The sequence below is a fragment of the Halyomorpha halys genome, unplaced genomic scaffold (assembly GCF_000696795.3).
Source record: "Halyomorpha halys isolate HHAL.00 unplaced genomic scaffold, Hhal_1.1 Scaffold216.1, whole genome shotgun sequence".
Lineage (NCBI taxonomy): Eukaryota > Metazoa > Arthropoda > Insecta > Hemiptera > Pentatomidae > Halyomorpha > Halyomorpha halys.
The window spans coordinates 1,202,674-1,216,369 of NW_027114440.1; the positions used below are offsets into that span (position 1 = coordinate 1,202,674).

Here is a 13,696-nt window from a genome sequence, read left to right on the forward strand (position 1 = left end):
TTAAATGAAAAATAATTTTTATTCTGAGACCAAGAATCATCCTAAGAACAAGCACAATGAACATATAAAATTGCTTATGGTCTAGCGTGTAGCCTAGACATATAAAGTAGTTCTATTTCTAATGATTGAATTGGTTATATAAATATTTTACATTTCTTCGGAAGATTGTGATTTAAGGAGGTATATAAGTAGCATAATGTATATATATATCAATTATGTTGTTCAAGGAGTGGATTGAGAAGTGCAAGGTAAGGAATACAGTCATTTGATTTTGTAATTTTTTTTTTTTTGACATTCTTCATTGAATAACGATTTTTTCGCTTTCCTTTGAATTCTGACAAAGTCATGTGTCTCCATAATATTATTCCTTACTGTCAGCTACATCTTATCAATGGAGCTGCTTATATTCTTTGAAAGCCTCAAGAACTTCAAAGCTGATTTTTTTTAATGTAAGAGTTTTTAATTTCTACAACATAAAAATACATTATGGTGTTGTCGTAGTTCATCAAGCAGCCACAATAATTCAGTTTTGATATCTACTTGTTCAAAAAGTTTGATTTCCAGTTTGTGGATTTAGAGGCATCCATGTATATTAGAGATTATCTTTGTGTTCAAAAGTAGTGTTATCGGTTACTAAATATTATCAAAATACTCTATGTATTTATGTATGTATATGAAACAGCAATCATAAAAATACTGACAGTTACAGTATCTAAAATATAAGAACATTGTTTTTCTAAGTTACTTTTAAGATTTTTAAAATATAAAGTAAGCTTTTCTGTAAATTGAATGGTTGAATATAATTGATATAAAATATTAATAACATTAACTAAACTAGCTGATAGAATTTAGAATATTTGTTTATGAAATTAGTAATCATAAAAATAATAAAAGACAATAAATTGAAAAAATTTCAAACCTCAATAAACACCTCAGAGAATACCTTTTATACAAAAAAAATAAATATGAAAATCGAAATTAAATTAATTTTTAGATGTAAATAGAATAATACAGGAAAGTGAATGTCTATTATCTATAATCTTTAAATGAATAAAACTCAAAGTGTTCATCAAAATACACAATAGAGCGATCAGGGTTCATCATTCTCTCTAGCTCTAGTTTCACTCAATAGGGGGTAGTAGCTTCATGTCAAAAGAGTTCTAAATGTACTTTGAAAACTAAGCATACTTAATATTGTAAAAAGTTTTAAAGGTAATAAAGGGGAAAAAATTTAAATTATGGTGAACAATATTATTATTATTAAATAAAATATTATATTTATATTTACAGGGGCCGAAGGTGAGGGATCCAGAGCGGGAGAAGCGGAGGCTGGCGCGGAAGAAGGAGAAGAGAGCAACACTCATCTTGGGCCTCATCATGGGCTCCTTCATCGCCTGCTGGCTCCCCTTCTTCTTCTTGTACATCCTGAGCCCGGTCTGCGGTGCCGCATGCCCCATCCCGGACTTCGCCTTCGCGGTCGCCTTCTGGCTCGGCTACATGAACTCCGCCCTCAACCCGGTCATCTACACCATCTTCAATAAGGACTTCCGCCGGGCATTCAGGAGGATCCTTTTCAAGTAACCTCCTGACCGGACAGATATTAAATGAACAACGCATATTTTAAGGATGTTTGCTGTGATATATAACTTTAGTCTCTTTCTTACTCCCTCTTTGTTAGAATCAACATCTGTTCAATGATGACTGTTCGCTCTTCCTCTCGATCTCATGTGTTCACACGAAGAACATGAGTTCTCTGATCTTTGTCACTTTTATTTTGGAGATATTATGTATTTACCTTTGATATTGGTTTCGAAAGTCCAGAAACAATAATGCACAGTTAATTCGACGAGTTTTGGTGAAATAACCTATTTGTTAGTTTTTTTTTGTTTGTTTGTTTATCATATTGTATATAGTTGCATGACCGTGAGTAAATTAATGAGTTGGTATGTCTTGCAGTCAAGAAAAATGATTAGAAAAATGTGCTAACAATTTATTAAGAGTTGATGTTTCAATCCACATTGGTGGTCTTCATTAGGACTGTTTTAGGTATCATAGTTGTAAACAGAAAAAATACCAATGAGGAAGTATAAAAGGCAGATGTTCTATTGCCTGCTTACATCTACAATTGTTTTATCTCTAGATTGTCCTGGTTGGCTCTAAATGATTGGTGTAACAGTTTTTAGTTTGTTTATTTTTGTTCTTTTAAGTTGATAATGAGGGTTATAGTCTCATGTAAAAGACACCCTTAAATATTTTCAATTCTTTAACCATAAACAATTATAATTAATAAAGATCAACTATAAAAAATAAAAATGATAATAGCTATGTAATTAGAGAAATAACAAACAAACACAAATGATATTTATAGAATTAATAAATAAATAATTGACTTATACTGAATAAATAATTTTAGAAAAAGAAAGAGAGAGTAAATAAATAAATAAAATAATAGTCATGATATTAATAACAATAAATATACAGTTTATAGCAGGATGTCGTGGATCAACCTGGGCTTTATCTTCACGGTGAGGGTGGATTGCTTACGTTGTAAGCCATTGCAGGTATCTGCTATGTTTGACTGGTGGTATCTGGGTGTGGAATTCCGTAATAGCTAAAATACTTAACTCAATTTAAAAAAAAAAAATTATTATTTAAAATGACAACTGAAGAATGACTTTTCTTGGGATGTAATAGTATAGTTACCAAACAATAAAAAATTTCAATTCCTAATTTCTAAATCTTCACAAATTTAAAAATGTTCAGACCCCTATTATTGCTAAATGCTCAACTTGAATAGTAAATGTTAATTGTTTCTTTTTTTTTTATCTTTAATTATATGTGATAGTATTTTACTGAAGTATAAGGATTGTTCTAAAACAAGAATGATACATCTGATTATATGAAATAAAAAATAATATATATATATATATATAAGTTCAGTCAGTCATGAATTAAATCCTATAAAAATTATTAAATATAAACATTAAAACCAAGCATTTGTATAAATGAATTTTATTATTATGAACATTATCTAATTTTGAATTCTATATCATATATTTTATGAATATAGAAAAATTGTTTACTTTATCTTAAAAAAAAAAAAACACTGTCCAATATAGTTGATTTTATGTATTTAGATTTTTTTTTTTTACTTTCGATTAGTAATGCAAAAAAAAAAACTAAATAAACTGACCAATATTTTTACCTTATTTTATAACTGTAAAACTGTTTATTTAATCATAAAAAAAAAAAACTCTCGATTACACATTTGTCACTTTATTTCATAAATATAAATATTATTTACTAATTCGTAACAAAATTGACCCTCCATCCCCCTCCTCCCTGGCAACAAACTTTTCAGAAGAATTAATAATATTTAAAATTAATCAATTAAACAAATAATGGATAAACGTCGAAGGAAGTAGAACGTATAAAGACTTTTGTTTCCGAATTGAGGGTCTCTGAACTATTATTAATTTGTTTTTCTTGACTGCAATCCTTACCATCTCCTTATTAATTTTTTTTTTTATTGAATATGGTCTGAATGCGTTTGCTGTTTTTAATATTATATTTTTTTAATGAACATCAGAATGAAAGGACTATTAAATTAAATGTAGGTAATAAAGCTATCTGACAATTATACATAATGTTATAAAATTGATTACTTAGTAAGCCCTCAATTCACTAATATAGCCTAGTATTATTTAACACATATTAAAAATTATGTCATAACAATAAAACTTTGGAATAGATATAGTTTTAAGAAATACGAGGCTGTTTGATACGCTTCAAAATTTTCTCATCAAATATTTTTACAGATCATCTGGGTGGTAATTATGAATAATTGGGAACAACTTATTTTTTATATAAGAGATTTCACAATATAATAATATGTAATATGAATTTCAATTACTCTATTCTAATGATATTATCTCATAACTAATTAAAATAAATGTTATGTAAACCTTATGATTTTTCTTTATTCTTTTTAATACTGTGCCATTATTTTTAATATTCTCTTTATAAATGGATGGTTGAAGTATTCTTGTCTTGATACTGTTATGTATTTATTTTTTTAAACTTTTAAATTAAAATAATAAAATCAAAACTTAAACACACGTTTGATATATAAAAAGAAAAAAAAAACAGTATATTTTGATGAATATTTTGTTTTAAAATATCTAATTAAACTAAAATTGTTTGGTCAGATCATATAGTCAATTCATTGCTACTATGTAATAATATTATAAATTTTTGAATATTTTTAAATCCACTATCAATTAACAGAGACTTCCTTCGATTTTCACTTAGCAGAATACCTTGACAACTGAAAAGCCTAAGTGGAAAATAATAAAATTGTTTTATAGACTCAAATCACACTAATCATATTCAATTCAATAATTTTTTATTCGTTCCTATAAGATCAACAGGCTTTATTATATTTTTTTTGTTAGGAAGGTTTATCACACCAACTATCCTACAGGCTCTAAGAAGTTTCCATTATGAAACTAAATATTCCTTCATAATCTCTTTAAGCCTTTACAATTGCTATGTACTGGTGTTATATACAGTTTGAAGCAACCATAGACTGGATTTTTAAGCAATACAAAATCATTAAATATACAATGAAATAGCCAAAATATCTTTAATTATGAAAAAAATACTTTGCATATCTTAACTTAAATTAATTTGCTGTAATTAAACAGGATTAAAAATATTAAAACACGAAGTTATAAGTTAGTTATATGTTTTTAATTAGTGCATTTAAAAAAAAATTGGGGCTATTTTTATTTTAAATAATTGAGTGTATTGATAAAAACTATTTCCTATTTAATTATTAAACAAAATATTGTAAGTTAATATATATAACCTTAAATTATGTTTCCATAATTAAAAATATAGTTTTTATCAAAATACTCAATTATGAAAAAAAAAAGGGGGGGGTCTTACTTGTGATTAAATGCACTAATTTAAAACAGGTAAACTCAATAATGTACATTACTTCCTGTTTTTATATGTATAATCCTTTTTAATTATGAAAAATAACTTAAGTTGACATACATCTAATAACTAAAAAAAATAATAACAATTGAAATTATCTTGACTTAAATTAATTTTTCATAGTTAAAAAGGAAATAGTTTTTATCAAAACAATTCTTTGTGTAAAAAAAAATATTCTAACTTGTATTTAAAGGCACTAATTAAAAACGGGTAAACTCAATACTGTACAATACTTCCTGTTTTTCAAAATTAAACACTCATAAATGAAAAACTGTTATAATTAAATAATTTTCTTAATTTTTTTTTTTAGTAATACATTTTAAGGTGAGAAGAAACTCTATTAATAAGATCAATAGAAAAAAATATGGAGAACTGTTTTAATTATTGTGTCAATTACATTACTTTTCAAATTTAAAGCTGTTATAATGGAGTCAATAATAAAGGATCAAAGGTTAGATTAGATTCGTTATCTAATAAAAAACTATATAGTCTAACCTCCAAAGTGATTTTTAATACTTGTGTTAATTATATTTTAGTTTACATCTTGGATATCATTAAAATTATAGAAAATCAAAACATAAATTGTAAAGATATTAATACACTGTAAAATAAGAAAGTTTTCATTAATTTTAATTCTTTACGCTTGTCAAAGTATTTTAAAAAAATAAAAAATAGAGTTGTCTGAAACCCAAGTTGATCAGATAACGTAATATCTAAAACATCAAGAAGCAATTCAAGCATTTATTTTTATCAAAAAATTGAAGTGATTTACCAATATAAGTGAAGTGACAATTAATAAAATATAAGAAATATAAAATTGAAATTCAATGTGGTTATTAACCAAAAAAAAATGCTTAATAATGCAAATAAGAATAATATAATTCTCAAAATTAGTATTACTGAATTGCCTTGATGTAAGCCAAATGTACACTAGACAGAATGTCAATGTCACTTAAAATTATTGTTGGTTAGGTTTGTATGATAAACAGCATTTAGTACACACAATTCTAGCACTGCCACCTACATCATTTTCTTAATTATATACACGTATGTAACAATTTTGCGGTTTTATAAAAGCAGAAAAAGGGTAATGATTGCTACAACTGCAACAGTATTTTATGGGAAAGAGCAAACATTATTGGACTAAATAAATGATTAGTTATGATACTTTTGCTGTTATTTTTCTATCCTGGGATTTAGTATATTAGATTAATTTGTGAATATATTATTAGCCTTCTTACTTTAGTTTCTTTATTTATTAATATTATATTTGTAAGCTAATGCTTCCAACATTTGGAGGTATCATCCATCCTTAAGGCCTATTTTGAAAAACAGTTACAAAAGTTTTTTATCTTCATAATTTTGAACTATAGCTTCATTTTTTTTTTTTCTTTATGGTTATTTTGTACACCTTCCTAAATATGAAATTGCATTCGAATTATAAACTATTAAATAAGTTATAATACTGTTTTTTTACTAGTTAAAAGTTCCCTTATTTGTTTTATTACCCTTTTTGCCCTAGTCCATTAAAGGGAGTTTCAACAATTAATTAACAATTTAACATTTGTAACAAATAAAATAATTTTCTAATGAATGTAGAGAAAAGTGTTTTTTCCATGAAACGTGACATAAAAATAAAATTTAATTTATAAAATGAAAGAACATCCATTAGCCATTCTGTCTCATAAAAATAATCTGAAGAAATGTACTTAGTCAAAGACAATGCCTGTTAATGTGAATGACATAATTTAATGAATAAAATATTCTGTTTTGACATTGACATTCTGTTTAGCATGGCTCAAGCTTCAATGAAAGTTATAAATAAACATGTTAGAAAATTATAAAAATTAAAAATGGTCATTGGACTTTCTTACGATTATTTTTACAGGTTGTTACTTGCAGGCAGGATCTGCTAGTAATAAGTATTTATGTAATAAAAAACAGTTTACCATTTATAGAAAATTTACAATTGTACATATAACTAAATATACATATATATTTATAATAAAAACAAATATAAAAAATAAAAAACTGATTAAAAAAAGGTCTGAAGCTGGCTTCAGAAACTTTGAAATGTCAATAGGGCATTAAACAAAATGTTGTAAAATGTCTCTTTTTATATAGATATTTTGCCTTATTTTTAGTAGAATTATTAAATTCTTTTTTTTTTATTTAACGTTTACTTCTAAAATGTAAGACTACACATTTTAAAACTACTAATGATTAGAATCAACAAAGGGCTTATTAGAAAAAAATAAAATGAACCAAAGTCAAAGCAGAGAGGAAGAGCGACCCAACCTGTGGTCTCAACAATAGTTGCTTCATTCGTAGATAATCTCTACTCAGTATATTCTACCAATAGAATCACAACTTAGCCCACTTTTATTTTATAACATTTCTAATACTAACCAATTTAACCGATATTTAATAATTAGAATTTTCAAATCAATGTAGAAATGTATTCAATTAAACATTATTAAAGAAATTTATCGAAACATTTATATATGGTGTATTAAGAATTGTTACTGTGATATAAATCAATACATAATTATTTACTATGCATGTACACAACTATATATTTAATATAAAGTTGCTTAATTACGTTATAAATAACAAAACAATATAAACTTATTTTAATATTGTGAATAAAATGTTAAATAGTATAACACTATGTTTGGATATTTTTTGCTGTTATTTTATTAGTTGTTATGCCTTTTGTTAGATTCTTTGAATATTTGTACAATATATTTCTAAGTGCATTTCCTTCACACCTGAAGGATCACATTTACTATTTATCATACAATCGTAGTTTGTTAACAACATATATTTATAAATTATAGAGTTTATACAAAATTGTTTAATCTAAGATATCGTATAAATATTTAGAGAGAGAAAGAGTTTCTGTTCATCATTGATTATTATTTGGTGCAAAATATTTGAATTGCGATGCACTCAGGTGATTTGAATAGAATATATATTGGTCTATAAATAGTTAATAATTTTTCTGGCAGTTTTACATTGATATTGCAAAAATTTATTGCAATGGTTAAGCCCAATTTCATTGATAAAAAAAGAAAAAAAAAGTAGTCAAATTTTAGCAATTACTCAGTTTAATGCAATTGATTAACTCTGTAAAAGGAAAAAAGTAGAAGACAATTAATCAATCTTAAAATAAAATTAAACTATTCTGTTATGTATAATTGCTAGTACAATCATAAAACTTTATATAATAGTTTACATTTCAAACTATCACATTATTTCAGCTATTAAAAATGGCTGGTAAAGGGAAGAATGTTATTTTTTCAAACTTTTCAGTTTTGTTGTGCTTTAAAAAAAATCTCATCAGCCTCTTGATACTTGGTGTGCTTGCTAATACTATACTTTCCCTACCACCCTCCTCCCCCCCCCCCTGATACCATAATAAATTTGTTTATTCCTCTTTGAAGTATTCATTTATTAAATCTTTTTCGGGTGTATCTTCCCAACAATAATTATTTGTTATCATTCAAGCTTCATTAGTTGTTATTTTGATAATCTAAGTAAATTACTAAAAGCCTTTTAACCTATCAGTACTCCTATTTAAGATCTAAAAAATCCCTACAATGTTTACTGAAGATTTTTATAGATTAAGTTGAACTGTTCCCTTTCCTTCAGCACTGTAATAATTAATACTGACATCACTACAACCATTTTAGAAATTCAAGAAACTTCTTGGGTATTTTTTTCCTTTAATTCAATGCTTATCTGTCTTTTTTTCAATTAATATATATTATTTGGTAAGTAGGAAATCAAACATAAGATAATTATGTTTGTTTCATTTTAATCAAAGAAGATAATTATGAAAGAATATTGGCGAATATCATTGCACTTCTTTACTTTCTCAAATTTGTGAATTACTTTTGTTAAAACATTCTTCAGGTTTGTTGTCGTCCATATAATATAACACATTTTTGCAGTGTAAGTTCACATAATTATTTTTTCTGTTTATATTTAAGTTTCTAGAGAAAAATGTACTTCAATAATTACCTCGACTAATATAACTGAATTAATCAATCTAGAGTTGAAAACAGTGAGTTGTATTTTCTAGTTATTCTGCTGAGAAATGAAAGTACTCAAAAGTTCAGCCAATTAATTTCATAATGTTTGTGTCATTTTTTTTTTTTTTTACTAATAAATATTTTTAACTTCTAATCTCTTAAACATTGATGAATACTAATACGTACCTAAAATGGTTGGGACTGGGTGGTAGGGATTAGGTTAGCCATCTTTGTTCTGTTTTATTGATGGGGCCATTAAATGTTTATAAGAAAGCCTAGAATTTTTTATAATTCTAGAAGAAAAAAATTGATAAGAAATAATTAAATTACCAAATAAGAGAGAGAGAGGACTTCTTGAGGCAGAAATGAGGAGAGCACATTTCGTTTTTAATTTTAATCATAAATTTAGTTTCTTCTAACTACAAATATTTAACTAATCTTACAGCTCATTTGAAAACTGAAGCAGAAAAAGTAATTTGTTTTATATTCAAAATCATTTGAAGAGCAGTGATTGATGGGATCTTGACATAGGCATTTGTAAAAAATCTATAAATTGAATGAATTTATGACATTTGTTTAGCTATATTATTATTTACTTTTGTAAGTGTTAATAAGGTTGAGATTTAATATTTAATCTTGAAAAGTCACTCGAAGTATTGTTCAACTTTTGATTCAATTTACTGTTGTACAGAATATTCAAAAATGGCTTCCCACTAGCAAATAACACCCTCACATTGACTTATACTGACAATACAGCCATCCTTGCTAGACATACAGACTCACTGCAAGTTTCACTGACAATTCAAAACTACTTGATAATAATTCAGGACTGGTTTAAACTTAGAAAAATCAAACTAAATAATGACAAATTCCATTTAACACTCACACTCTGTCTTGAAACATATCCTCCTGTATACATAGACAACAGACTGATTCTAAATATCTAGGACTAACAACAGAAGGATGAATTGGGATTTTCATGTTAAGCAGATACAGTTCACATTAAATAGGAGTCTGAGATTCTTTTATTCTCTGTTCAGAGATGATCTGCATTAAAATTAAGACATTAAATACACTCAAATACCTACTTACTGAAGCCCATTTGAATATATGTTAAAATCTACTGGAAAGCAAAAAAAAAAAACTCACATAAACAAGCTACAAACATTTCAATTAAATACATCTGATTATGCGATCTATATTGTATCTCAGTAACAAAACATTACACACAGTCTTACTCATACTAGTGTGCAAGACCACATTAAAACATCATATTTTTATTTTACAATTTATATAAATTATAGTGCCTTATGGTTCAATCAGTTCTGTATAGTTGTGATCATAAATTTTATTATTTAAACAGTTAATGATTAATCTCACAGGTGAATTTGTCTATTACACTTTAAAATTACTGTCCTGTTCTCGTTATTGATTAATAATTTACTAATAGATTAATTTTTAATTAGTTCTATTTTTATTGTAATCTATTCTTTCATATATCTCATAGAACATAAATTTAATGGGATGCAATCAGATATACTGTCTTAAAATCAAGTAAAAGTGCTAGAACCAACCAAACGTTATAATATTTTTTTTGATTAAGCGAAAAAAAATTTAAAGATTTTTTATTCAAAAAATATAGTACTTTTATGCTATGAAGTAAATATTAAAGGATACTTATTATATGATTACTATCATATTGGTTGCTTATAGAATAATTGAATAAATCTAAACTATGAACACATAACAACCTGTTGTTACAATGTTGAAAGGATTTTCATTGGTCTATGAAACAATAATTACTACTACCTTTATGTTTTACTAAGCTTTCAAGATGTCTACAAATATCTATATTAAGTTCCCATCAGAGATACTAGTTTAAAAGGCTGGATTTTAATACATCACTAATAAATAAAATCGCACAAAACTACTCATTCCGTATTTGTTAATTTTTTAAAATAACTTTAAAACTACTTGAGCATTTTACAACATTTAAAAATAAATAAAACAAGAATGATCTGTATTTATTTATTTTTTATTAGATTAATATAAGTAAATAATTTATATAATAAAAATAGAGAAAAAAAATCATCAAGTCTAAAAATTGGCTAAAACCAGTCATTTCATTTATAGCAGAAGTAATGTATATGTATGATTTTATATGTTTATGTACATGATTTGAAAGAAAAAAAAAGTAAAAAGAGAAAAAAAGTTATTAAATGCCTTATTGTAAATGATTTATTTATGTTTTGTAGTGTTATATTGACTATACTTCATGTAACCATGTGTTTGTGGTCGTCTACTGTGTAAATATTGTGTTTCGATATCTAATAGTTATTAAACTAATTTATATAAATATATATATATTTACTGATACATACATATGTATAAATGAATAAATATATGTATATATTTATATTACATACATACATATAATATACATATATAAATATATATGTATATATATATGGAAGAATATATACATATATAAGTATAATATCTCGAATATTCTAACTGTGTATATAGGGTTTGTCTTCCACAAAAAGGTGTGAAATAGGTATTCAGTTATATAAATAATTTCAAAATGTTAACTTGGGATCACTTGTCTTTTTTTATTAGGGAAAAGGTATGATTATACAAAATCATTGTTGCAAAACTATAAATTTCAAATATTCCTTCCAAATATTTGATTTCTATGTTTATGATAGTTCAAATATTATTGTTTTTAAAGGCTTATCCCTCAATGCCTCTCTATGTTAAAAAAAAAACAACTTAATATTAAATGATGTGAAACTTGAGTACACCAATTTTTTATACTCACACACTTTGGACCTGACTTAAAACAGTTTTTCAATTTTTCTCACCTGTTTTTTATAGCCTGTAAGATAATTTCAATATTTTTCCAATTATTATAAACTAAATAATAGCTGGTAATTTTGTCATGTTATTAGCTAGTAAGTTTTATTGTCATAAAAAACACTCTTACAATTATACATAATATACAAATAATTATATTTATTATGAAGAAATTGTAAAATATATGTAATTATTATGTAAATTACAAGCAATTTCATATATGAATTATATTTGAAAACTTATATATTCATTATACTAATAAATTGTATCGAAATGTATCAAAGTAATGTTGTAAAGATTTTAAAATGATAACAATTGTTATATGTACAAAACCAATGGCATGTTTCAAAGGGTGAATATTTAAATCTGTTTATTAGCATTCCAATTTAATACATGTCCAGGAAACAAAAACAAATCTTAATTTTTCTCTAATAATTTAATTGGCCAAACAACGAAATTTGCCATAAATAAAAAATGACAAAGTGATTTTTCTTCTTTTTACGTCTTCATTTACTTTCTTTCTTTTTTTTTCCTCACTTTTGTTTATACATACATTTTCTTTATTATTATTATTATTATTATTTTTTTTATGTTATTCATATATTGCCTGAGTAAGAAGACTTAAAGAAAATGTAGTAAATTTAAGTTTTTATGCCTTTTTCATGCAGTAAAAACCCTGGATGAATGAAATTTTAAAGGAATAAGTGACAAATCACTTAGAGCTATGTACAGTTCCCTGAAAAAGAAGCTAAATTTTGAATTCATAGAGATAATATTGTTCCAGTGTGGCTAAAATAAATACAAGTTGATATAGAAATATAAAATATGAATGTTTTTTATACAGTGGTTACATTCTTAGGTAAGATATTGCATTAAGTTATTTGCAAAAGTTTCTGTATTCTTCAATCTAAATACGTGAACAGTTAATCTCATTGTTAAATGTGGGACTGTTGAATACCTAACACAAACAGGAAGAGTGATGAAGTTTGTTATATTAGGCTCAAGACTACTAGGTAAATATATATAAATAGGTAAAAAATAATATTTTTAACACTTTCAGCTTAAACCAAAGAATTTTAGTATGAGGTAGAGATTGTTTCTTCAAATAAAAAATTTTCACATCAATTATTTTGTAACTATTCTTTCATATTGGATTTTAATTAAAGAGATATTCTTATATGATTGTCATCCAATCAAATAAAAGAAAAAATTAGGTTTCAAAACTGGAATTTATGGAGAATTGTTAGTTTGTTGACAACAATGTTTCTGTGTTATTTATGTGCCTATTTTCTCGAGTTTATTTAAGAATTGGAATATCATCAGCACATGATTACAAATGGAGTGATTAACTTTTGCTTATACCCAAAGATAAGAATAAAAACAGTGAGAAAACATACAGAAAATGAAAATGGATTGCATTAATTAAATTTAAAAATAAAATTGGTACATTTTAGATACTAAACATAAGGTAGAAAAACAGATATTCATAAAAGACATTAAATTATTATACATTATTCTGATAACTAAACCACAATCAATTTGTCCAATCCAAATTTAGATTTTTTTTAAAAATGTTTTAAACAAACAAATTAAAAAAGAACTACTGTTAAATTAGAGCTGACCTAACTGACATACGAAACTGATAAAATAAATGATTTGTAAATCCTTTATTTTTTTGTAATATTTTACTCCTAAAATGTTTACACAGGTCAGTTACATTTTTTTTACAAAATAGATTTGCAAAAAAAAAAATAAATAAAAATACAGTAGTCAAAAAAATGAACTGAACTTGTGGATCGGTT

General features: G+C 25.4%; 1 protein-coding gene across 1 annotated transcript in view; it reads left to right on the forward strand.

Annotated features, from left to right (window-relative positions):
• Octalpha2R (alpha2-adrenergic-like octopamine receptor) overlaps window positions 1-2,794 on the forward strand; it is a 617,568-nt gene extending 614,774 nt beyond the window's left edge. Inside the window, exon 4 of the mRNA XM_067051627.1 lies at window positions 1,291-2,794. Coding sequence (XP_066907728.1) covers window positions 1,291-1,581 — 291 coding nt within the window. The 3' untranslated portion in view covers window positions 1,582-2,794. The remainder of the gene's footprint in view (window positions 1-1,290) is intronic.
• The last annotated feature ends 10,902 nt before the right edge of the window (window positions 2,795-13,696 follow it).